The sequence below is a fragment of the Gymnoscopelus microlampas genome (assembly GCF_963454915.1).
Source record: "Gymnoscopelus microlampas genome assembly, chromosome: 1".
In the NCBI taxonomy this organism is placed as follows: domain Eukaryota; kingdom Metazoa; phylum Chordata; class Actinopteri; order Myctophiformes; family Myctophidae; genus Gymnoscopelus; species Gymnoscopelus microlampas.
This window is the reverse complement of record NC_139962.1, coordinates 16,951,635-16,978,196: the sequence shown is the minus strand read 5'-3', so window position 1 is coordinate 16,978,196 and position 26,562 is coordinate 16,951,635. Positions and strand designations below refer to the sequence as shown.

Below are 26,562 nucleotides of genomic sequence, written 5' to 3'. Positions count from 1 at the left end.
TCAGAGGACCCTCAGTTACCTGTGAGGACAATAATTTTAAACCGCAAACATAAAGTAGAAAGCTGTGCCTGTAAGACACTTGACGGTTAAAGAATTCCCAAAAATATGTATTTCTCTGATACACTGACAATTAGGCATTTGTCAATATGTCATTAAGTTACACCTTTCAGCCAAACCATAACAGTTGTTTCAATTAGGAACACATTGGTTTAAGAATTGATTAAAACCCCTGACTAGATTTGTCAAATATTATTGCTCAACATATCTTTTTTGCATATACAAAAAAAGAATGGCACAACTTTTTATTCAAAGTCAGCCTTTCTTTCTGATACGATTTTTAAAACCACATCCACATTTAGAATTAGGTGGGGGCCTTTCCTTCAAGTCATGTCAGAATGCCTTAAGAATGAAGAAAACAGGCTCTATGTTAATTAATACTGGCAGGCCACTGTTCCTCCTGGCAGCATACAGACAGACATGCTGGACTGCCCTCTGAGACGCCTGGTCAAAAATAGGGCACTGCACAGTAATGATCACAATGGTGACATCATCTCTGTCTTCAATGTGCTCTCCTGAACAAAGAGCAGCAGGCACATCGGGAGGGATGCAGATGTCACTGACTGTGTGTCTGGGGAACATTAAGAGCAACAAATGTTCTCAGAATCCTCTGAGAGGGCTTCATAATTGCACGCAGTAAAGCAAAGCTTCACTTTACACAGTTAGAGAGCTGAACATGTTTGTGTGCCATGTTATCGGCTGTGTGTTTTCACTGTCCCTGAATGACGCACATCTTCTAAACGAGGCAGTGATGGTCAGAGCAAAACCAAAAGAAAGATAATAAAATGTATATCAATTAATCTCTCAAAAGCGTTGGAAGCGTTGTGTCTCAATGACACAATTTAGTTCCTTTGTCAGCCATACATTTGTGTATGTTAGAATGCAAAAAAATGCATTTGTAGGTAACTGAAAAACAACATAGCAAGCCCATGGAGAATTATGTCTGTAAATGACTCACAGAGTTTCACATGGTGCCCCTTAAACATGTGACTTAAAGTGTTAACATATGTGGCTGTTTTTTCCCATTGTTGCTGATGTGCTCAGATGTATGTGTCCGATCCCAGTTATGAATTATGTTCAACACGTCCTGTAAATGTAAATTTGCAAACAAAATATAGAGTATACTTGTAGTTCAACTAATCTTTTAATAGACATGCTATAGAAATACTTAAATGTACAAGAATGTATGGGTGCCCTGTGCACAGCCACGCTACTCAGTGCAGCTAAAGCAGAAGCAATACAATATTCAAGATCAAAGTAAGCCAGCACACACCAGGGTTGTTCAAATCAACTTTTAGTGTAATAAAGCATAAGTTCATATAGTTGTATCGTGTACTGGAGTGAACAACTTGTTTCACAGTGTGGCTTCTTCAGGTTCAGACTTCTTCCTTATACTTTGAAGTTTTAAATGTACATTTGTGCATGCCAGATAAAGCATTTTAATGACTTTACAAACAAGATCCTTAGTGTTAAGTGAACACTAAATATTAGGGTCCATTTTTACACATTCAGTTCAATTAACTCTCAGGATATAGTTTCAATGTCCATATTATTTATTTGTTGATATTATAATGATTAGACTGATGAAACCTATGATCCTAGATTACTGAGGCACTACACTGTCTCTATGCATTTTGGTGTATTACCTTGTGTTTACCTTGTTTACTGTAAATCGCTCTGGATTAACAGCGTCTGCTAAATGCCTAAATTGTAAATTGTACCACAGTATAATGTGTCTAATAATCAAACTTATTATTGAGAGGTTATGTATTATATAAATTAATACAACTGAACTCCCTTGGTTTGCATCTCCAGGTGGTGAACAGATTTTGCCAGCATGCAACAGGAACTTGATAAGAGAGAAAACCTCACATCTTTGTCTAGAGGATCGCTCAAATCACATGAAGAGAATTCTCTAAGGGTGAGCAATCTTGTGGCCTCATTCTTAACTTTGAACTAATCTTCCGTGATTTACACTGGACTGCAATAGAGGAGAAAGAACACCACATTTTCGGAGAGGTTTCATGGAGGCATCAACTTTTTGCTCTTTGCGCTCTTAAAGACACATGTATTGTGGCCCTCTGGTAAATCACCCTTTGTGGTGTTCATGTGTCTCCACAACAGAGAGAGAGAGAGAGAGAGAGAGAGAGAGAGAGAGAGAGAGAGGGAAAGAGGGTGGGGGGAAAGAGAGAGAGAGCAAAGGAAAGAGCAAGGCTGTTAGGGGGAGAGAAAGGAAAGAGATTCTCAAGACCTGGACGAGCCGTGGGAAAAGAGGGGTCTTGTGGAGGAAAAGCAGAAATGTCTCAGGGCATTCCTTTGTGATTACACATAGTTGGAGAAGTCCAGACATTCTCTGAGCTATTCTGTGTCTGAAGGCAAAAAAAGAGAGTAATATAACCCAAGTTAAATTTATTGAAGACAAAAATATATAATTGATATCTCCCTGAACCTGGACAAAGTCGTGTGTTTGTTTATTTTTCATTTCATTTCTATTTGGATCAGAGCTAAGAAAATCTTACAAAAATGCTGATTGCAGTTGCCCATTTAATTGGCAAGGTGAATACATCAGGCCATGTAGTATCCCATTGAATGATCAGATACCAGCTCAGAGGGACAGTTGAGTAGCCATGCATCTCCTATCCACTGAAGAGAGAAAAAAGTATTCAAGTAATAGGAGAACATTGTGTGAAATCTCAGGTTACATGCCCATACACTGAGCTGAAGGAGTTCGCTACCCCCAGTGGAAAATGAATATTCCTCCCTTGTAACAGCTAGCATGAATGAGAAACAGCTCGAAGGAATGCTCTGTTATCATCCAATCACCAGCACTGGGGGAGGAGAGCACGTAGTCTCTATTCACGTAGCTATGTGCACAATCATGTGTCTGGAGGCAGAGACCAATGGGAGAGAAAAGGCATTGGCCTACAGACCTGCAATGGGCTTGAGCAGCCTCTGTAGCTCACCACCAGACCTTGTACTTCCTCATTTGTCTAGGTCATGTGTCCTTTTTGTCAGCAATTAATCTGCACCACCTCCCTCCCCCTATATTTATCCATTTCACTCTTTCTCCTTCACCTTTTGTTCTATGAGCCTTAGGTAGATTTACACCTGGTTTGATCACTCCTCTGCTTTGACACAGATAGGGATAATAATGGATGGCTGCCTGTGCCTTTGCAGGTGTTTCTTTGACAAAGCATTAATGTGTATTTTGTTGACCATGACAATATTATGCACCTTTTGCACAGTAGTATACTCATTCACTGCTTAAAAATGACATCAAACACTGTCATTACATTTTGATTTTAACAGAATCAAATATTGTTTTGACATGGTAAAATGTTTGATCGACAAAAAAATGATACCAATATTGAAATAATGTTTGTAAAAAAGTTTGTAGTCAATTTTAATTGATTTAATTTGATCAGTGTTTTCTCAAGTTTTGGTGGGGAGTAAAAAACAAAAACAAATTACACACATGCTAGCAATTCTGGATTTACTTTGACGTGCTACAATGATTTTAAGATCAATTATTTAAATAATGTTAAACCTGTTGGAAATGCCTTTAATTACATCCTTAATAAAAACAAACTGTAAGCTCCTGAAATCAAATAACAGAGCAGCTCCAAGCTGCTTTTCTTGGAGCTGGTAGTACTGTGCCCCCTAGTGACTACCAGTTTAAACTCTGCTTCCATAATGACATCAGCCTTAAATTGTCATGTGTAGTAGCGTAGTGGTGTATGTTCATTCATACAACAACAAAATAAACTAATGGCTTAATCAGATTACAAAAACACAACAATATTGATTACAAATAATTCCTAGTTTAAACAACTATATTGAAAAAGATCAAGATTTCTAAGCATATTTCTAAAAGGTCCTGATGATATCAGGGAGTCAACATTTAAAGTGCATTGTAGATTATTCTATGACTGCAGAGCACAAAAACTAAAAGTAATCTTTCTGAATTCGGAGTTCACCCGAGAGACATGTAATGTAACCCAGTCCTGAAATATGGTTTGATAGGCTCCTACAGTACATCGAGGTCTAATAGTAGTCTACTAGTGAAGTCGATAGGTAATTTGTTCAGGGGCACGTAAACAAAGATATACTACTGTTGATCTAAGCAAACCTTTTAATCAATGATGGGTACTGTAAGTTTCACCAAATCTTAGAGAGCAGAGTAATATAGCATCTAGGGCTTAACAGCAGCATGTATATAGTAATATGACCATAATCAATTAATGTTCTGCTAAACATGGGAAAGCCACTTCTATTTCTGCAAAGAAAGCTAGGTTTTGTCTACAGCTTTTTAACCTGGTTGTCATTGTCAATATGAAATTTAAAAGTGAATCTGTCATTTATCATCAATCAAAGTATTTATAATGTGGGACACTTTCAGTAGCTGTAGTACTGTATGTGATGACTGAATAAAAGTAAGATGTGATATCGCTATAAATATTGATCCTCATCCTCACCTATTGTAATAGAGAACATACGATACGTAGCACATCACATCATTGGTTATTCACCAGTGGTTCAATGGAAGAATGATATTTAACATTACATTTTAAATACAGACATTATTATAACCAACTCCTAAATCTCAGAAAATATGAACAAACACAGCATTTCTGTCTTCCAAATGACATGGCTTGTTATAATAGTGAGCTTTCTCAGACTGTAGACCATCTCTCTATTTATGACTGTCACTATTTCATCAATATTGTTTACAACATCAACCAGGATGCTGGACCATCTGTGTTTCACTGGGGTACTTGACCTGTATTGTGCTGTGTACTATTTTAAGGAGGCAATAAACACATTTATTTCAAATACAATGCATAATCTAATTTATATTCAATGGCCTACTTCAGATAGCCTTTTATACCCCTCACTGCTTCTGGTATCTGTTTTCTATCTATCCTGCACATGCCCTATATGCTAACTGCTCTGAATTTATAGCATCAGCCAGTGCTTTACACAATGTATGCCTCATATTCATCCATTCATAACACATCAATGTTGGAGGAAGCCACCAGTTCATTATGTTGCTCAAGGACACTTCAATATGATGCCAGGAGGGGGCGGGGGATCTAACCAGGAGCCTTCTGATTCCCTGACAACTGCTGAGCTATACCCTCAGAATCCGAATCCCTGCTCCATCATGCATCATATTGTTAGTACCAGGGATACTCAAATAGCTTAACTTGATGACGGTCACATTAGAAAAATGGCAAAGGGCCGGGGCCCGGGAGCCAGTTAATAAAATGGCGGTCGTTATGGCGACCTTGATAACTGACACTGTAATTTGACAAATCAAATCGTGGTAAAGGATTGGTGTGAGATGGTAAAATATAAGTGAAATCATCTGTCCATTGCAGGTTTTTGGGATCAACTTCTAGGTGTTTGCTGCTGCTCATTGCTGCTGCTTGCTATAAAATGGGGCCAGTCAGGTGAGTCAACTGCCGCTCCATTTCTATTCTTAGTTCCATCTTGAAAGTTATGGGGAAATTAGTTTATGAACAGGTTGAAAAGTATCTTACTGGGAAAAAAAAAAAAAAGAAATGTACAAATTTCAATCTGGCATCAGAGCATCTCAATCCAATGACACATGCCTTCTCTATTTGAACGACCACATCCATCAAACATGAGGTGGACACGGGCAAATACTCCTACATGGTCATGCTGGACCTCATGCTGGACCTCCAAAAAGGCTTTTGACACCGTTAATCACTCTATATTGATTGATAAACTAAAAGCAATCGGTTTTGATAGCACATCAGTAAGCTGGATGCAATCCTATCTGGAGGGGAGAGAACAGGTGGTGGAGGTGAACGGAACCCTGTCCCCCCCCTCCCAGTGAGCTGTGGCGTTCCGCAAGGAAGCATACTTTAGGGCCTTTACTGTTCCTGATATATGTAAACGACATGATATCAGCTTGTGACTGCAATTCGTTTTTTGATTTGATTTATTTGATAAATTCATGATACAATTCACAGAGGTGCATAGTACAGTAGAGTTATCAGGATGGCACAAAAAGTCGTAAGAATTAATTCTGTCAGCTTGTGACTGCAATTCGTTTTTTGATTTGATTTATTTGATAAATTCATGATACAATTCACAGAGGTGCATAGTACAGTAGAGTTATCAGGATGGCACAAAAAGTCGTAAGAATTAATTCTGTTGCTGTCCCAACATAAATAATAGCATCATAGTATATAACTGATAACACATTTGTTATTCTAACAAGTTTGCGGATGACTTGGCTCTGCCGGTCTCGGACAAGTGGCAGGTTGAAAAAGCCCTTAGCTCTGAACTCGGTAGAATCTGCACCTGGCTTGCACATACCAAACTATCATTACAAAATGAAAATTGGAAATTACCTACCAGGGTTCCATTTTAGAGGCAAATCTTTCCAGTGATAAATGGCAACTAAAGTAATCAAAAAAGTCAACCAAAGAACAAGATTTTTGTACAGGATCTCCTCACTGGTCACTGGTCAGTAAGAATAGATTGAGGACTCTAACAGGAGCACTCATCCAAAGTCACTTCAACTATGCATGCACCTCATGGTGCACCACAAAGGCCTTAAAAACAAGGATTTGGCCTGGGCCACAGCGTGGCGGTCCAGGCACCCTCTTGACAGTGTATCGCGAGTTCGAGTCCCGATCCCGACGACCTTTGCTGCGTGCCACTCCCCATCTCTCTCCCCATTTCCTGTCAGTCAGTCTACTGTCCTATAAAAACAAGCATAAAAGCCCCAAAATAAATTCTAAAAAATAAAAATAAAAAGGCTCCAGACATGACATCCCAAAACAAACTGGTCAGGCTACTGCTTGGCCTTACATCTACAACTCATTTAACCCTGCTCATTTTGCTAGGATCGGATGGCACAGGGTAGAGGACAGAGTACAGCAACTTGCAATGGGCCTGGCCTACAAGATAAACTACACCACAAAGACACCCATGCACCTGTCAAACTACTTCACAAACGTCAATGACGTCCACAATCACAACACCAGAGGGAGCTCCACTAATCACGTTCAACCCAGATTCGGCTCAAACGGTTAAATGTGTTCTCCTGCACTCCTTCAAAACCGCTCTAAAAGAGCACCCACAGGTGGCTGCAATTCGAAACTGGCCCACTGAAGTCAAAGGCTACCCCCCGAAGAAGAGAGGTTAGAGAAGACAGCAGATTAAAGCCACTGCAGAAGGCAGTAGTGGTCACGGTCTCTAAACATTGTCTATCGATGCAGTCCATGACAATGCTACATGTACAGTAGTAGCCTAATAGTGTTGACCGATCACAACACAAAAGTTTGAGAAACTCTGCACTTGACAAACAGTGGCTTCAACATAGAGATCCATGAATATTGAATATATGAAGCAGCAGCTGTTTAAAGGTTGGACCACCTTGATAAACTGCCATGTTAACTTTTCACATCTCGCCTCATTTAGTCCTGTTGAATCGAACTCCATTGTGTTTACCCCAAGGGGCTAGCATCCGGCAAGTAAATTGAGGCTATAGTATATAGGAAGTGTGACAGAATATGAATGGCCTGTAGTCGCTGTTTCACCACTGTTTATTGGTTGCAGAAGCAATTAGGCTATATTCAAGCGGATGAGTTTAGTTTATGGACAAACTTTACACTTGATTTTATTACCTTAATAAACATCGTCATAAATACTATATGCTTCCAGTCGCTAGTTTAAAGTCTTCTTTCAATCACCATGATATGTGTTTTGGTAAATTATAGTCCCATTTATGGTTTGTTAGGGCAAGAGTATGAAAACAACTGGGGTGCGGACAAAAACAACCGTACACTCAGAGAAACGTTGGAGAAGGTAGTTAGACCGATGTGGACAGTGGTGGAAAGTACATTTACTCAAGTACTGTACTTGCAACAATTTTGAGGTACTTTTACTTTACTTTAGGCTATATTCAAGCGGATGAGTTTAGTTTATGGACAAACTTTACACTTGATTTTATTACCTTAATAAACATCGTCATAAATACTATATGCTTCCAGTCGCTAGTTTAAAGTCTTCTTTCAATCACCATGATATGTGTTTTGGTAAATTATAGTCCCATTTATGGTTTGTTAGGGCAAGAGTATGAAAACAACTGGGGTGCGGACAAAAACAACCGTACACTCAGAGAAACGTTGGAGAAGGTAGTTAGACCGATGTGGACAGTGGTGGAAAGTACATTTACTCAAGTACTGTACTTGCAACAATTTTGAGGTACTTTTACTTTACTTTAGTATTTAATTAATTTTGACAATTTAGGCTATAGTCCTACTTCCACTCCACTACATCTCAGAGGCAAATATTATACATTTTACTCCACTGCAATTATTTGACAACTCCAGCTACTAGTAAAATTTGCAGATTTAGATTGCTAGTGGTTCGGGATCTCATCAAGGATATCTAGATTACTAGAGATCCCTGATATCATTAGTATATGCCCATACCATGTATATTGGCATGGTTGGATCACCGGTTCTAGAGTTCGCGGGCAACAGCGGCCTTCACACGGAATACCAAAGCGCTCGCCCCAAAACACAGTCCCCCCGGGGCAAATCCGGCGACCTCGGAACACCTGGTATTCCTAAACGTAACCTCAGTAAACTATGCCTAAACGGCTAAACCTTACCTTATTCCTAAACGTAACCTCAGTAAAACGGTGCCAAACCCTAAACTTATTCCTAATCTTAACCTCAGTTAAACTATGCCTAACCATAATCTTATTTCTAACCTTATGTTACCCCGCTATAATGATCAACAGGCAGGACTCAAGTATAATAGAAAAATATACAATCTTTATTAGCATTTAGTAAAAATAAGGAATTTCAATAAAACATAGTTTTATTCCAAATACATTTAAAATCTGAAGTGAGCAATGTCATACAACATAACATTTCCCCAAATGCTTCCCACAAAAACCAGCTTGCTTGTGCTCCACTTCTGATGGCTGCAGGCTTAGAGAGGGGAATCAAATGGGTGAAATCACACGATAACACAGCACCTTACACTTGACCTCAAGGCCAACACTGCAACCAACACTGCAACTCTATAGAGCACGTTCCACATTTTTGATGAATAGCATGAGAACGAGTTACTTCCCTTTGTTGAGCCAAAAAAGGGTTGGACAAGGTTTGTGGAGCTGCCTCTGGTATTGTGATCGTGGACATCATTAACATTTTGGAAGTATTTTGACAAATACAGGGGGATCCCAATGTTGTGATATATCTTGAAGACAAGGCCCATAGCAAGTTGCTGTACTCTGTCCGCAACCCTAAGCCATCCAATCCTATCAAAATGATCAGGGGTTAGATGGATTTTGTAGTTGAGGCCAAGAAGTAGCCTTACAAGTTTGTTTTGGGATGTTTGGAGCCTTGTTTTTAAGGCCTTGGTGGTGTTGTGATACCATGAAGTACATGCATAATCGTAATGACCTTGTATGAGGGCCACTGCAAGAGTCTTCAGAGTCTTCTTACTGACTTTACGATCAATACTCCGCAAATAGCGTGTTTTTTTGTGGACCGTTTTGATCGTTTTTTTCAGCATTTTTGTCACCAGAGAGGTCAGCCTCCAAGATAGAGCCCAGGTAGGTAATTTCGTTTTTTCTTTTGATGATATCATCACCCGCTTTGATCGTGAAGCTCTCTGCCTTTCTGAGGTTAGGAGTGGACCCAAAGAGGATGCATTCCGTTTTGCCCAGGTGTAATGAGAGCTTGTTGTCGGAGAGCCAGATGCAGATCTTGTTGAGTTCAGAGCTGAGAGTTTTCTCAACCTGCAGCCTGTCCCTGTCCGAGACTAGCAGGGCCGAGTCATCTGCGAACAGGAACAGGTTGCAGTCGCAGGCTGACGACATGTCATTCACATATATCAGGAACAGTAAGGGTCCTAGTATACTTCCTTGGGGAACACCACAAGTCACTGGGAGGGGGGGGGACTGGGTGCCGTTTACTTCCACCACTTGCTCCCTCCCTTCCAGGTAGGATCTCATCCAGTTCACTGACGTGTCATCAAAACCTATTGCTCTGAGCTTATTGATCATAATCGGGTGATTAACGGTGTCAAAAGCCTTCTGGAGGTCCAGCATGACCATGCCGCAATATTTGCCCTCTGTTCTAGTTACCCTGACTTTGCAGGTTGCTGGTCATAATAGTTAGGATGGGTAAATGTAGAAGTCAAATTTCATGCATGTGCTAATGTACAGTGACAAAAAATACCCCAAAGACAATATATATATATGTATATATATATATATATATATATATATATATATATAGCCTATATAGGTGCAGGGTCTTTCTGGGTCTTTCTGGTAGATGCATCTGGTAGATGCAGGGTCTTTCTGGGTCTTTCTGGTGACCTTTGGAATGCCCCCACCCAACCCGACACACACACACACACACACACACACACACACACACACACACACACACACACACACACACACACACACACACACACAGAGACAGACAGCTCTCATTCTGGTTTATTTCATTCAGTCATTAACCTTGAAGACAGGGCATGTTGGTCAGATTTGTTGATTAGTTTATAAACTCAGAAAGCCAGTTGATACAACCCTGTATCACTGTCAATGACTTCACACAAATCAGAAATGGTGTTATTAATAATTTATATAAATAGCTGAAAACAGCGGTTGCCGTGCAACCGGTAAGCCAATCGGTACGCGAGTGACCGTTCTTCCAGGCTATGGGACGTGGACTCTACCCAATGAGAACACGTATTTTCCTTTTGATGACCACGCCCATGCACGAGGCCCGTGGTCACGGGATGCAGTGAGCAGGGTTGCCATGTCGGCTTATTATAAGCAACTTTGGGCTTCTTTTTCTGTAAGGTTGTTTGTAAATATTGTAGTTGCGGGTAAGCGGGTTGCATTTTTTTGGGCTTGTTTTCCAAAATGTTGTTGCTCATTTTGGGCATGCTGTGTAATTGTGTTTAAACCAGTGCTTCTTAAACATTTTCATCTCAAGTTCTGCAGACAAATACATTTTTGGGGTCCTCAAGGACCCCCAAATGAATATGTATTCATATTAATACATATTAATATGTAATTAATATGTATTTGTCTGCAGACCCCTACTGAAAATATTTTGTGCAGGGACCCCCCACACAAAATTTGTGTTGTTAAAATGTTTCGAATATATTCCACATTTTTCACATCTTCTTCAAGATTTTTTTTGAAAATACAAGCTCGTAGCTTGTAGATCGGCTATTTTCAAATGGCCGACGCATGTAGGTTTAAAATGCTCATGTGGCCTTATTGGCCTAGTTGCTTGTTTTGGGCTTGTTTTACTAGACCTAGCTGCTTATTTCTCTCTCAAAACCTGGCAACACGGACAATGAGTACTATTTAAAGCACAACTTCCCTGTCAACAAAAAGACGCCATATCGTCAATGTCGAACACAAGAAAAGTGAAACCAGAGGTGAGAAAGAACCCAACCGTTGTATTGCTCTGTGAAAACAAACAATGTCGTTAAGACTTTTGGGAGGATGCGATCCATTTCAGACAAGTGTAGTGAAGTGGTGTTAGTACTGGTTGTGATATTGGTTATGATGATATCGGATACCGCTGGCAGTCTCTATGTATAGCATAGCTCTGGTCCATAGCGTTAGAAGGAGTCCTCCTTAACGCTATGTTACTTTTCATCCGTTGCTCGCACACCCGCGGTAGCGCAGGCTGCGCAGCCTCTCGTCTGTAGTAAAAATAAAATATGCACTTTAGCTACTCACCAAAACATAGACGGGTTTAAGATGTTGAAAGCCTACTTTCCTTAGTGGGAACACTCGGAACACCTCACGTCTAAAAATAAAATGCACTTTTTGTCCAGAAAAGACAATATGTCACCGGAAGGAAAAAGAAGTTACTCCACTGCGCTCCCTACAGATCTGGTCAATGGAATTGTTCTATTGACAAGACCTGCCAGGGGCCAGTTGCACCACCTCACACTAAGTTCAAACTTAGCCTAGTTATAGCTTAAACACATTCAATCCGGGAAAGTATCTCTGTCATTTTAGATTTCTTTGGCTATTCAAAAATAGCAGATATACAAGCTCGTGCCGCGCTATGAGCTTGTATATCTGCTATTTTTGAATAGCCAAAGAAATCTAAAGATGACACAGATACTTTCCCGGCTAAATGGGTTAAATAGCTTTTTAGAAAGCCATTTAAATGGCTAAGTTTGATGTGAGGTGGTGCAACTGGCCCCAGGCTGTAGAGGGCACAGTAGAGTAACTAAAACATGTTTTCCTTCCGGTGAAATATTTTCTTTTCTGGCCAAAAAGTGTATTTTAGGCGTGAGGTGGGGGGATTCCGAGTGTTCCCACTAAGGAAGGTAGGCTTTCAACATCTTAAAACCGTCTTTGTTTTGGTGAACAGTGAAGGTGTATTTTTGTACTAGAGACGAGAGGCTGTGCTACCGGGGGTGTGCGGGCAACGGCTCGAAAGTAACATAGCGTTAAGGAGAACCCCTTCTAAAGCTATGGACCAGAGCTATGTACAGTATAGCATGTAGCTCAGACTCGGTTGTGTAGAACTAGGCTCTGGCGAGGCTGCAAGCTAAACAGCATAGCATACAGTACACACTTTGGTCATCATCGCATTTGCTTCCATTCTGCAATACATACACATGCTAGACGTTCAATTCGATGTTTCTAAAATGACAGCAGCGTCAAACCTCAGCCCCGCTTTGACACACCGCGTTCTAGTTTAATGTTAACTTTGCTTATACAGACATGAGCACATGGACAAATAAGGTTCCAGCTGTGTGTCAAACTAGATATAGTGGCGAGGAAGAGAAGCCTTTAAACGTGTGAGAAAAGCGTTTGCAGGAGGAACTTCGTCTTCATGGTCCATGGAGAAGGCCGAATCACTGCAATACACATGTTTATTCACTGTGACGCTTTGATCAGGCAGAGAGCAAAATAGTCCATGGAGGCCTTCATTACACTCACTGGTTGTGTGATTTCTATAAGTGGTCTCACAGAAGGCAGTGTGGTGGGATAAGCCCCAGCAGGATTAACAAAAATAAAATGATGATACATTTGACAGTGCAGGATGCTGGCTTGCATGAATGAAAAATGTCAACATGCAACACCTTTAATGCTGCTAAGGAAAGTCCTGCAGAATCAGTCACACACATTGCAGCAAATTTAAATATGAACATCTAGAGTACATTTTAGGTGTGACTGTTATTAAGAGATCAGGGGCTTGATACAGTATGTGTTGGACTTAGAAAAGCTAACTGGGGTTCGAAATCCACTGCAGTGCATTTGGCTTTTGATTAATTGAATACTTTATTAACAGTTTGCAAATAGTACAGTGCTGTGGCACTATTATGGTGCTAAAAGGATAACCAAAAAGCCCTAAGGGCTTGTTTCCATTGTGGTCCTGTACACTCGGCTTGCCGAGTGTCTACCCCTGTATATGGCCGTGGTCGTGGGATGGAAGCTGGGTGGGGTGGGTGGTCTCTGTCAGTTCACATACTCCTACAACCTGGTCACCTGTCAGCGGGGAATGTTGAACAGGAGGAGTAGGATGGAGGCCCTACATCCTCCAGGCAGGGGCTCCTCACTGGCATATGTGATGTACAACTGCAATGGGAGGAATTAATTGTCATGATGACTAAATTGGTTAAAATGGGCGCAAATAATTGACTACTTTAAAATTAAAGGGGAAGAAGGAAAGGAACAAATTGTGCAGTATATTGGTGTATCTTTCAAGTATCACATGGAATGCCATGCTTGCTGCTAGCTATTTATTAATGTATAGCTACCTAGCAGATTCATAGTCCAAGGACGGTTGTAAAGCAGTTGACTTGGAAGCACCAATGGCAGCATGCTGATAAAGTCTGTCTCACTTTGCCTTGTCTCACTTTGGTTGGATCAGCAAACTGAAGCATTAACTCAAAGTCCTAGTCTTGACTGACTTCTTTCATGAAAATGTCATGTACTATCATGTTTCAGAGTGGATGGAATATGTTCAGCTGCTATGATGAAGGGATTCATCTGGGTTTTCTGTCTAGGGATAAATATGGGTTTTCTGTCACAGGTTGGCATGAATTAATTACTAGTGTTGATGCATAGACAGACTGCATGTTTGCACAGAATCCCATGTTCATACTGCAGAGATATGATTGCTCAATGCTCATCCAGCGGGTTGGCTGCTTGTTAGACAAATAAATACAGCAACAGTCTTTCCTCTCACAGACCAATGCGATATGGAACCACCACTGCCTGTTTTGTGTGGTGATTGACTGAGGCACTTCAACAAGAACATTGTTCCAAGATATCGTGTGATGTTTTATATTCTGTGGTGGTTGTTGGTCATATTCTCTTTTGGTGTCCATGCTACAAGTGATTTACTCACGTTGTGATCATTTCTGTTGTCTTTGTCTTCCAACAGACCATTAGTCATGGATTCCAGGCCTCGTGGACTTCCTTTCTCTGTGTCAAGGTCCAGGACATCTTACACCTCCCCTTCAACCTACACCTCTTCTCCACTGAGCTCCAGTAGGCTATATAGTAGGGACAGGCTGCTGACCAGTGACCGCCTCCCTAGGGCCTCCACACCATTCAAACCAGACCTATGCCATCAGGTAGGCTAATGACAATAGGCATAATCCCAAAAGAATACAGAAATGGTTATGAACCATAGTGTTGACAAATTATTGCATAACTGCACCTGTGTATTTAACGATGTATGATGCAGACTGCCTGCATGGAGGTTCTCTTATCTGTTGTAATTAACAGGTTTTGTCTTACACTGACGTGTTGTAATAAAGTCAACCATGAAACATTCATCTTATTGATCGATTTCTGATAATAATGCAATGTTGACATAAATAATGAATATCTATCTAGAATAATATTCTACATAGATATGGCTATTGTAGATAGAAATGGTTCATGATGATCAATTAGGCTAGACAGTAATCCCATGTTATAAGCATGTGAGCATGTTGTTAGAGAAACTACCAGAGAGAGCACATTCTTCTAGCAACTTCACCCTGGAGTACTGCAGCTAAATACTTGATCTGTGGTGTCCCAACAGGAGCAGCAGTCACTTTAGTGTGTCTTTTAATAGGTCAGCCCAGATTCCTGGCCTGACAGCATGTGCATTCAGCTCCACTGCTTGTCAAGGGTTGTCTCATAAGATAGAGTTACTGCTTGGCCTGAAGATTCAAATTTTGTTGGTGCCTGTGTTGCTTGCCGAAAACGGCAGATGTAAAACTCGCAAAAGTATTGCATCGCAACATGTTAGAAGCTTGTAGATCTGCTATTTTCAACGCTTGACACCATCGTACGACAAAGTATAAATCAGGCTTAAGTGTTCGCTGGTCATCCTGCACTTTCCAGAATAGTCCAGGCTGGGTTGACAAGCCGAACAAGCAAGTGATTGCTCTGATGCTGTGACTTCATTTATCACCAATATTGACTTTTGTTGACCGTATTTACTGTTACTACGTGTACTGTTAAAATGGTTTGACATTTTGAAACCGAACTTATTGAGGATGATCATGATACACTAGGTCGCTCATGCTGTAGGCTCTGATGGAAGAGTTAAGATGCTATATTGGTTTCTATTTCTGGGGCACGATTCCTCCGCAGTGCCTCCAGCTTGGCCGGGTGTTCCAACGAACACAACCTGGCTGGCCGTGTTCACGGGTGGGAAGCCGGCAGTGGAGGACGTTTGCTGTTGCTGCACTAGTGACTCCTATAGGTTGTTCACCCTGTTCAACAGGGTGCAAAACTAATAGGGATAGCATGTTCCTCCACACGTGCTGCGCCAAAGATCCTAAATATACGAGGTTTATTTTGCTTCTTGTAGATGTATGAGGAGTGACGAAATAAACCATTCTTTCTCTTGATAAGCCAATCCCATGCCTCGCCACTGTTAGGAATTTTTACACGAATGGTGGAAAACATCAGGATTAAATACAGACTCTTATACAGTAACATGACTGCACTCATCACAACCCTACCAGTCCCTTCGTACCCCCTCACAACCCTACCAGTCACTTTTTCACAGCCTTTGGCATAACCGCATGGAGAGAAGACAGAGTGGGCTGCGCTCTTGATAATTGGCAAATGCAAACACCAGAGAGTGAGAAGTCTTGGTGGTCGATTGTCAATCACTAATTTTAGTTATAATTTAGGCATTCTTATACTTCATTCCATATAGGTCAATGTAGACTGGAGCATATGGTCTTAAGTGCTTGTGAGGCCGAAACGTCCGGTTAAATGAGTGCTGCTGGGGGCGATAAAACTCAAATAAAAACAAGATCCTAAATGGATGAAAGTGAGTGCTGGTATTCTTTTCAAAGAAGCCTTTACTAAAGTCACATACTACAGTATATGGACCTTTTTTTTTAATTTATATTCTTTAAAGGCTTTTACACCCCTGCAGCAAACTACTTACTGTTTTTGGCAGGCACTCATTTCAGGCCCTGCAGCTGACATCAAAGACCTATATCCGCTCAACCTGTTTGTATCTGAACAGTTTCATACTCACAAGTGGTGGGTCACAGCTACAGTACCAAAATAAATGTATGTTATCAAAATACTGACCCAATGGCAATATGCATTTTGGTGGGAATTCTAGGATATGACTTAAACACACACAGAACGTCAACTCTCTGCGTTCTAGCGTTACCGTAACCTGATCGACGAGAGTCCACCCTGGTTGGAGCCACTTCCTACTTTGAACTCATCGCGTGACTGGTCCTGGACTGAATCCCCTGCCAGCAGCAGGACTAAACAGGTGCTTAGTTTGTATATTATAAGACAAAGGAAGCCCTTCTTTTTGAACATAAAAATGACCAGTAAAATCCTTCCATCTTTCGGCTAATTCTCATCGGGGTCGCCACAGCGGATCATCTTTTTCCATCTTCTGTTCTCTGCGTCTTCCTCGGTCACTCCAGCCTCCTTCATGTCCTCTCTCACCGAATCCATAAACCTCCTCTAGCCTTCCTCTTCTCCTCTTGCCTGGCAGCTCAATCTTCAGCATCCTTCTCCCAATATTGCCCTCATCCCTCCTCTGCACATGTACATGTACACATGTACAAACCATCTCAACCTCCTAATGTGGTAATTTCTGAACCTGTCTCTCCTAATGAGAATCGTAGCATCCTCAATTCTGACACCTCCAGCTCCGCCTCCTGTGTTTTCGTCAGTGCCACAGTTTCCAAGCCGTACAGCGTGGCTGCCATCTCACTCCCTCTCACTGGTACCCTTCTGTCACAAATCACTCCTGACACTTTCCTCCATCCATTCCACCTTGCCTGCACTCTCATCCACATTCCCTGTGATTGTGGCCTTAAAAAAAGATGAAAAAACAAATGTCTCTCTCTTCAGACTGATTCTGAGAGGAGAACGGGGACATACTCGGGGCTGCTGAAACTGAACGACGATGGAGATTTTAAACGTGCCAAACTGTCCTACGGTAGCCGGGACACGAGGACAAGCACCACCTCGGTGACTGCACCCTCCTACTCCAATCTCGGCACAGGTACGGTAGAACTCATGACTGGTGTTTTTATGTCACTCCTATAACTAGCAACATTAGCGGTAATGTAAAGCAAGCCTATGTGCACTAATCCCTTTATTTTTTATTACATGAAGGGAGTTTTATTTTATTTATGCCAAAGATGCTCAACTGCTAATCCATTTTCTTTTCTAAACTCTCAGGTGAAAAACCAAGTTCGTGGCGCTCGTATAGTTCAACCCTCTCCCCATCTTCAACTTCCTACTCAAGCCCATCCTCAAAGCCGCTTTTGACGAGGAGAGACGTTTTAAACCGTCATTTGAGAGAGCCCGAAGAGAGCAGATATGGGTCCCATCTGTCCAGTCTGGGAGAGAGCAGGCGTAGGAGCACTGGATTGAACTCACTGTGTAGGGAAATATGTTAATGCTGTTGACCACACATGCTAAACGGCTAAAGTGTGCATTATCACATTGATGGTCATTTCATGCTGCACCGTTCTCTTCCCCTTGTTCCAGATGAGCCCGACAGGTTGACCTCCAGTTACGCTCAGGGGGCGCGGCCCAAAGAGCCCATCTACTCGTCTTCAACCTCCTCCACAGCCAGAGAAAGCTACCGTCCACGTTATTTTCCGTCACTTGACCACAGTGCCAGAACCACTGCCCACACCCTCACCCCCTCCTCTTCCACCACCACCGCCGCCTCCAGCCTCCGCTCATCCACCACTGCCTCCGGCCTCCGCTCATCCACCACTGCCTCCAGCCTCCGCTCATCCCAGGAGCAGACAAGAAAACCAGTCTCTCCCACCGTGGCCAGCTCATCCTCCTCTTCTCGTAGCTCCTGGTACACATCTTCCCTGGCCAAACAAGACCCCAGCCCCTCTAAACCCTTGACCACCGCTGCCCCCGCCACACAGAGGCCGGCCCCTGTAGGCGCAGAGCCAGAGGGCCGCCGCTCCCTCCTGTCCCGTATCTTTTCCCGGCGCTCCAGCCAAGACTCGTCCGGCGGGTCATCCAGTGGGTCCTCTAGCTCTCGCTCCTTGGACTCATTGGATGGCGGCCCGCCAAATGGCGGGGAGGCGGCTCCGACCAGGACGCCCAATGTCGCAACACCGGAGCCTGATGCAGCCCAGCGTGCAGCCCAGCATTTGGCCTCATACAGGCTACGCAGACGTTTCTTCGACGCCGTCAATACGCCTGAAGTTGCAGCACCGGAGCCTGACGCAGCCCAGCGCGCGGCCCAGCACTTGGCCTCGTACAGGTTACGCAGACGTTTCTTCGATTCACCTCGCCCAGATGGCGACAGTGGAGGAGGACACGCTACCTGGTTCTCCTCCTACCTCCGTAACCGCTCCACTCCTCCACCCCCCCCACCGGTGAGTGAGGGAAGCGGTGACGGTATAAAAGACACTGCCGCTAGTCGTCAGAATACACGCAGAAGGTGGGAGATGCCCGAGCATAAAGCACCAGATGAGGATGAGGACGATGAGGAAGACGAGGAGGATGAGGAAGAAAAAGAGGACGAGGAAGCAGGTGGAGCAGCTGGCGTGACGGTCCCCAGTCTTGCTGGTTCCAATAGGGCTTACGTGCAGCCAATGCGTGCTACCTTCAGGGATCAAGGGTTTGTAAGCTCTGCAACCCCCACAGTCACGGTGTATGACAATGCATTTGTTGCAGTGGAGAGGATCCGAGCTGAGGCGCGGGAGAAGGACAAGTCTATGTCTTCCAGAGATCCCGAGAGGCTCCGCAAGATCCAGGAGAGGTCTGATATTCTGTTTTCTACACACAATTTTATGCATATCTGTTAATTTCTTGTTCCAAGCCAGGGCAGGGAGGCATCCCACACATCTTTTATAGAGCTTTTGAGATGGCCACTGTCACGCTAGCTGAGCACATGCATTATCATAAGATAGTGGGGGGTTTTTTTAATGGAAGAACCACCAACCAGCTATGAAGGGGAATAACTTGGTAGCACATTTTAGGGCCCCGCACGGAGCCAAATGGACCCGTGGTCCTGTACCCTTTTGCTCGCGGAGTTAGTAACAACTATTATGTATGTAGTATGGGGAAGCCTCCCCATTGGCTTACAGGATTGAAGGACAGCCAATGATGAAAAGGTTGCTAGAAAGTGTTGAGTAGTTGATCAGTCTCTTCCTAGACCACTGGCTGCAAGCAACCTGGGAAAAATGTCTTCTGAGGTCAAATATTGATATGTGATTAATTACAAAGCCTCTAATAAATTAGATTAATTTCTTTAATCTTCTTTGAGTCCCAGCCCTAGCATATTTACATATTTGCTGTATAAAATGCCACAGCAGTCCAGTTTTACTTTGCAAAGCTACAACATCGCTGTGACAAAGGAAAAAATAAAGAAATTGCAGGAGTGCCACTGGTTATGAACAGAAAAGCATAAAAACGTGTATATATTTGAATGTATCTAGCCCATTGAATTAAAGGCCTTTTTTATAGTTTGCCAAACTTGTATGCTCACTGCCAGTAGGTCAAAGCAGTACATTAAGTAGAAGTACTTCCACGTTTTCCCCTGCCACGTTTTATACTTTTGCTAATATTAAACATAAATCTTATGCAAGTCAATTGGCCTCCGCTCAGGAGATCATCATCATGGATACATCATAGATGTGTCAAGATGACAACAGCAAAGCTTGGTTACAAAGTTAGTACTACTTGTCTTGAGCTGTCGTGAGGGGAGGTGGGGGTGCATGGAGGAATGCAGCTGCGCTCAACTGAGAAGATGCAGCTGATTTGTACTCCATTCAACAGAGACGCAGCTGCTGTATACTCCTCCCTACAACAGTGTTTTACCGATCGGATTGCGCTGTTTGTGTATGTCTTCTAAACATTCGGTAATATTTATTCGGCGTTAAAATCTATTTGGCCGGTTACCGAAATATGCTTTATTTTTTTGGGGGGCCATATTCCGCCGAATATATTCGGTGGCCGAATATTCGGTCCATCCCTACGTGAGCTCAACATTAAACTTTATTTTGCAATCTACACAGGCTGTGCTGGCAGCGGCTGTGCTGACAGCAAACATGTTTGCCAAAGGGCCTAACTAGGGGTGGTAGTAATGCCAATGGGTGTGTAGTATGCCAAAAATGTAGGATGTAGAGGTCAAATTAATAAATGGAACTGATATAGCCAGATAATGAGGAAGGAATTGCACATATTTGTTGCTTACATCTAGCCTATACCATCAGTCAGGAAACTGAAATCTTGCAGTTAGCCAAAATGAAGAGATCACATGATGTAACTCAATAATGCATGAATTTCTTTATTGTAAACATGCATTTAACTACTTATTCCTGCTGTAGGCTGCTGCTGGAGGAATCTGATGAGGATGAAGGGGATCTGTGTCGTATCTGCCAGATGGGGGAGGATTCAACCTCCAACCCATTGATTGAGCCGTGCCGCTGCACAGGTAGCCTGCAGTACGTCCACCAGGAATGCATCAAGACGTGGCTCCACTCCAAAATCAGTTCAGGTATGCAGAATGCTGCTGCCCTTTGTAGGGGTTCACAAAGAGGAAGTGTGTCCTAAAATGCTAGGGTTTTGTTACATTAGGGCAAAATTCAAGATTGTGTTACATTAGGGCAAAATCATTTCAAGCACGTGCTGGTCTTGCTGCCCAGCTCACTACTACACACTGCATTGTGCTCTTCTAGCGCTACTCCACACTGCCTTATACTGCATTAGTGCTGTCCCAGTGCTCTATACTGCATTATACTGCATTAGTGTTGTGCTGGTCCAGACTGTATTACACTGAGTTAGTGCTGTCCTAGTGCTGATCCAGACTGCATTACACTGGACCAGCACTAAGACGGACAGCACTAACACAGACTGCATTGCACAGAGTTAGTGCTGGTCCAGACTGCATTACACAGAGTTAGTGCTGTCCTAGTGCTGGTCCAGACTGCATTACACAGAGTTAGTGCTGTCCTAGTGCTGGTCCAGACTGCATTACACAGAGTTAGTGCTGTCCTAGTGCTGGTCCAGACTGCGTTACACTGCTGTCCTAGCACTGGTCCAGACTGCATTACACAGAGTTGGCGCTGGTCAAGACTGCATTACACTGTCATTGTTGTTATATACTGTACATAATATACAGTATGCGTCTTTGTACTCTTCAGGTGCAGGTCTTGAAGCACTCACAACATGTGAACTCTGCAAGGAGAAGCTGCATCTAAACATAGAGAACTTTAACATTCATGAATTACACAGGGTGCACGAGCAGGTGAGCATCCTTTTTTCTTGTGTTTTCCTGTTGTCCAAGTTGTACTCATTTGTTTAATCAAATGGAAGTGTTCATAAATGTCAGAAACATATTGCAACTGTCTGGCAGAAACCCGTTTTTTTTTTTGGTTGTAAATGAATGCCCTACTTCATCATAATACAGCGTCACACAAAAGTACCAAGTGAACTTGCAGATCAGCAATCTTTGCTATGTAAAAAAAAAGTCTGTTTTTATAAAGTGGATATTCAGGCCACTACAGGGCCTTCAGATCTAGTCCTATATTGTTCTGATTAAAGCTATGGTCATTTGAAATGTTAAACTTTGCTGTAGCGCCCCATATGTGTGCAATTTAGCTCTTTTGGTGTTCTCATGTCAGACCCCTGAACAGCGTTTGTGCCAAGTTTGTTGCAGAGTAGCCCCTGGTGTGACTATTGTCATGGCAGAGCTCTGAACAGTGTTTGTGCGGCTCAGTGCAACGGTGCTCCTGTGACCCCCGAGGGCCCCACATGTGGCCTCTGGTGTGGCTATTCTGATGGCAGACACCTGAACAGTGTTTGTGCCAAGTTTGGTTGAGATCGGAGCAACAGAGCACCTCGGAAGTCTAGATGTGAAGTTTGTGTCGTCCATGGTCCACCCTCACATGCCTACGTCGCACCATCAATCTGACTGACATGTAGTCCATGTCCCTTTTATGCCATATATGGAGATCCCTAATGTCATCAGTATATGCCCATATATGGCCATGCCCCCCGTTGTGCCCATATATGGAGCTGACAGATTTTTATTACTTATTTTTTTGCTAATGCCATTATAACACTCCATATTTGGGCGTAGCTGCATTGGGAACTCCTTATATGGTTATGGCTGAGTCATGGTGACATGAACGTGAGGTCCGCCCGGCCGGCGGGTGGGTGGTCCTTCCTTAAGCCAATTTAATATAGGATGATAGAGCTTTTTCTTGAATCAAGAGCTTGTGACTAAATTACTACATTGGAACACAGGTTCCTTTTTCCATTTTCTGAAAACTAACCGTTTTGGACACAAGGTTTCTGCCTGACAGCTGCAGTATGTCTTTGTAGCAACGTGCATGGATATGTGACCTTTTTGTTGATTACACAAGACACTATGAAAGAAACTTATTCAGACAAAGGACAGCAAAAACTCAGACAGCCTGCAGTGCAACGGGTGATATAATGTAACCTTGACTGTTCTCCTCCTTCCTCAGTCGGAGTATGAATTTATCCGCAGTGGTCTCTACCTGGTGGTGCTACTGCATCTATATGAACAGAGGTTCTCAGATGAAGCCGGGGTGAGAACCCATACGGCACATTCTACAGTACGTACACGCATGCACACACAAATGTGTATAATAATCGACATGCTACTGTAGGTTTTGTGTTGAAATGCACAACACACTGTATATTGTTGGTGAATCCTGATGCTAATCTCTGGCAACCGTCTTATAAAAACAATAATACACTAAAGATTATGACAGCCATTGACTGTCTCTACTGAGTTTACAAAAAGCAATGACCTTCCTTCATAACTTTGGCTATAATTCCCATTGTTGTACAGTCTAATGTACCATAGGTGTGGAAATTGAGTCTTAACCCATTTAGATCTGAGGCGGACTCTAAAAACGCCCTCTAAAACCTAACTTAAGTTTTCTGAAAACATTCAAATTCTTACTTAAAAAATGTATAAGAGAAATGTATATGAAATTGTTTCTATATGTATAGCAACAATTAATGAGACACAGAGGTGGCTCCCGGATTGAAAGGTATAACAACGTATAGGTTACAACAGGTCTAAATGGGTTAAGATGCAATGCGGGCGATTCTGCATCGATGCTGCAACACTACATAATCGATTATAGCCTAGTAATGTTTATATTCCGGGAGCATGGAACTGTGCAAAAGGCTAACGCTACTGGAGATATAGACTGAGATCAACAAGTCATAAAGACTGCACCCAGTATTTTGAAAGCAGACATCTGGGTTAAATTAACTGAGGATTTTACTGTGGAGTAAACTGAGAATTAGCCAGCCAATCTACAAACTGGCTGATCCATAAGCACTCAACAGATCTGCAAGGTCATGCTCACAATATGTTGCCATGTGACGCTTTGTGTGAGCTTTTAGATCTGGTATTTTAGGTGAGAGACACTGACTGACATTTTATGATGAGGCTTCACAGGTCCATTTTGTTATATTGATTTGCAATCAGTTCAGTCAACAGTGAGGATTTAGTATTTTTAATAAATAAAACAAATTAATATGCAACTGACTGCTTGAATCATGATTCAGAAGGTTAACGGGTGAATCATCATTAAATTGAATGCCAAAAATGATGGGCAGTACATACTATGGTACCGTGAAATGATGAGATCTTTTTTACACAAGGTGTTATGGATATAAGGATAAAATGTGGTAGACTTTCATATCTTTGAAAATATTTTCCCCCCTCTCTCGCCCAGTTGTCTCCCCTCTTGGCGAGTCTTGATGAATACCTGGACATCCATGTTGAAAGTATGTTACAATCCTTTTTGGTTGAAAAAAATAAAAGTGCATTACTTAAACGATTGCCTCCAAGCCATATTGCATTTCACTGCTGGTCAAATCTGGTCTGTCAGCATTCTTTCCTCCAACCACTTTTTTCTCCCTCCAACTACACAAAGGATCATGAGGATTGCCTTCATTATATTTTGAAGTTAATGTGTTACACACAGATCTTGGAAAACTAAGGACAGTACTGTTGCCAGCACCAAAGCATATGCAAGTTTTTGTTGAAACACCAGGGTCAAACCTTCTAGACTTTAAACCACAACTCCACACAGCAGGAGACTATATCTGGTAGACTTCATTTATCACTTATTCACCTGGACTTCTTGTGTAGTCCATAACTACACAAGTTCACTCACTAATATCTTTAAATGGCTTTGAGTGATTGACTGCATTTCAAATTCTAATTTCTTTGCATGTGTGACTGTAGATTTGAGTTTTGTTTGACATATTACTCTCCTTTGCAGGATTACCTGGAGAATCGGAGGAGGATGAGGATGATGAGGTAGTGGTGGACAACAGGCCATCGATTGACTTTTCTGACTTGGATGATGACCTTGAAGATGAGGATTAAGAGTCATTATACGGATTCAGGAAAAAGCAATGGTTGGACAGGGATTGATGGTGGGCAGACTACATTATGCCTTGAAACTACCTTGTTTATGCACATGCTTTAATCATGTAGCTAAAGTCAGTGGCAACAGGTGAAACTTAAAGGCCAGTGCATTGATGGCCTGCGGAAATGTGACTGCCTTAATCGGTCATTCATGGCTATCTGCATACCCATGAATCGGTTGAAAAAATATTTTGGTTTTCACCATTGTATTTATCATTTGTGTGCGCTTTGTAATGCTTTGAGTTAAATATTTTATTATTGCAATAAAGACTAGATTTTATGTGTAATATGGTGGTCTAATTTCAGAGGAACTGTCATTCGTCTCTGAGGAATGCATTCCTGTGCATAGATGACTTGCTGAGATGCTTAAGTCAAGATGTACAGTAGCTGAAATCATTGGACCTTTCAGATATAATTTATTATGGTTTAATTGCTAATATGCCTGGGTCCTGATATGTAGGTGGTCGCAGCAACTCGGAACTTGATAAATTTAATACTTGGTGCGATCAAGTTTTCTTCACTGCAGTCCAATAAAGTTATTGAAACTCGATTATGCTATTATGTGTATTTTCAGAAATGTGGAAAAAATATATTCACTTTGACTAACATGACAGAATGACATAACTATCACTTTGCAACACACTCTCACAGGCTTCAGTCATGCCCCTAGTGGCAGGTATTTAATAACTTCAGTCCAAGCGTGCCTATTCTGGGCTGAACAGTCGGCAAAATAGATCTACATGCCCAGTGCGACACATGAACTTGTAGATCGGCTAATTGTCGAAGATGTTTGGTGGGGGGGATGGTGGTCCTAGAACCCTGGGGGAACCCGGTCAACTAGAATCTAACTTGTCTCCCCAAGGTCAACCTGTACGGGTCACCGTCTGCATGGGAGAATTGGCATGACTAAAATGGGGAAATTATAGCGGAAGTCCTCCAAAATAAAGAGCCCATTCTTTAAAGGATGACTTCACCCATTTTCAACCTGTCTTCATAATTGGCCCTCACTAATGCTCATGATAACATGGCACCGTTTTGTCTACTCAAGTCACCAGTCTACCAGTGACATCATCGATGGGGAATCCAAGATATTAGAAACTACCAGGCTTTCTGTTGCTGGAAAGTTGGCATGCTACAATGGAAGGCATTGTTCTCACGTTAATAAGAACGAAATGACAAGTCATATTCTACCAGGTGCTGTGTGTGTGTGTGTGTGTTTTCAAATCTGGCAACATTTTTAGACACCACACGGGTCTTCCCAACAATAGCGAAGATTAAAGTCAGGGTTAACATGGCCAACTAATAACTTAATAGCCAAACAAGGTCTAATGAAGCACGCTAGCATTTAAGCTAACTCTGTTGCCTAAGGCCAGCACTGTCGAAGGAGGGGAGCGGAGGGCGGGCCGTCTCCCCATTGGCTTAAAGGACAGGCAAAACGGGGAAGTGTTCCCATTGGCTTTAAAGGAGTGAAGGACAGCCAGGATTAACCTGACTCAGCCAGATGAGGGCGGTATTGAGTTTCACAATACACCCATCTGGAATCTCTCAGGGAGTTAGG

At 42.3% G+C, this 26,562-nt stretch overlaps 1 protein-coding gene across 2 annotated transcripts; it reads left to right on the top strand.

Annotated features, from left to right (window-relative positions):
- Positions 1–11,378: 11,378 nt before the first annotated feature.
- On the top strand, positions 11,379–25,547 carry marchf7 (membrane-associated ring finger (C3HC4) 7). 2 transcript variants are annotated; one of them, XM_084062189.1, is made up of 11 exons: positions 11,379–11,520; positions 14,499–14,691; positions 16,743–16,856; positions 17,450–17,603; positions 17,783–17,986; positions 18,095–19,337; positions 20,908–21,077; positions 21,724–21,827; positions 23,053–23,163; positions 24,304–24,355; positions 24,856–25,547. In XM_084062189.1, exons 2-11 carry the CDS (start codon positions 14,509–14,511, stop codon positions 24,960–24,962), a joined length of 2,442 nt encoding a protein of 813 aa, XP_083918315.1. In that variant the 5' UTR covers positions 11,379–11,520; positions 14,499–14,508; the 3' UTR covers positions 24,963–25,547. The 2 variants fall into 2 exon arrangements, with proteins under 2 accessions (XP_083918315.1, XP_083918316.1); XM_084062190.1 differs by lacking the exon at positions 16,743–16,856 and having other exon boundaries at positions 24,856–25,546.
- The last annotated feature ends 1,015 nt before the right edge of the window (positions 25,548–26,562 follow it).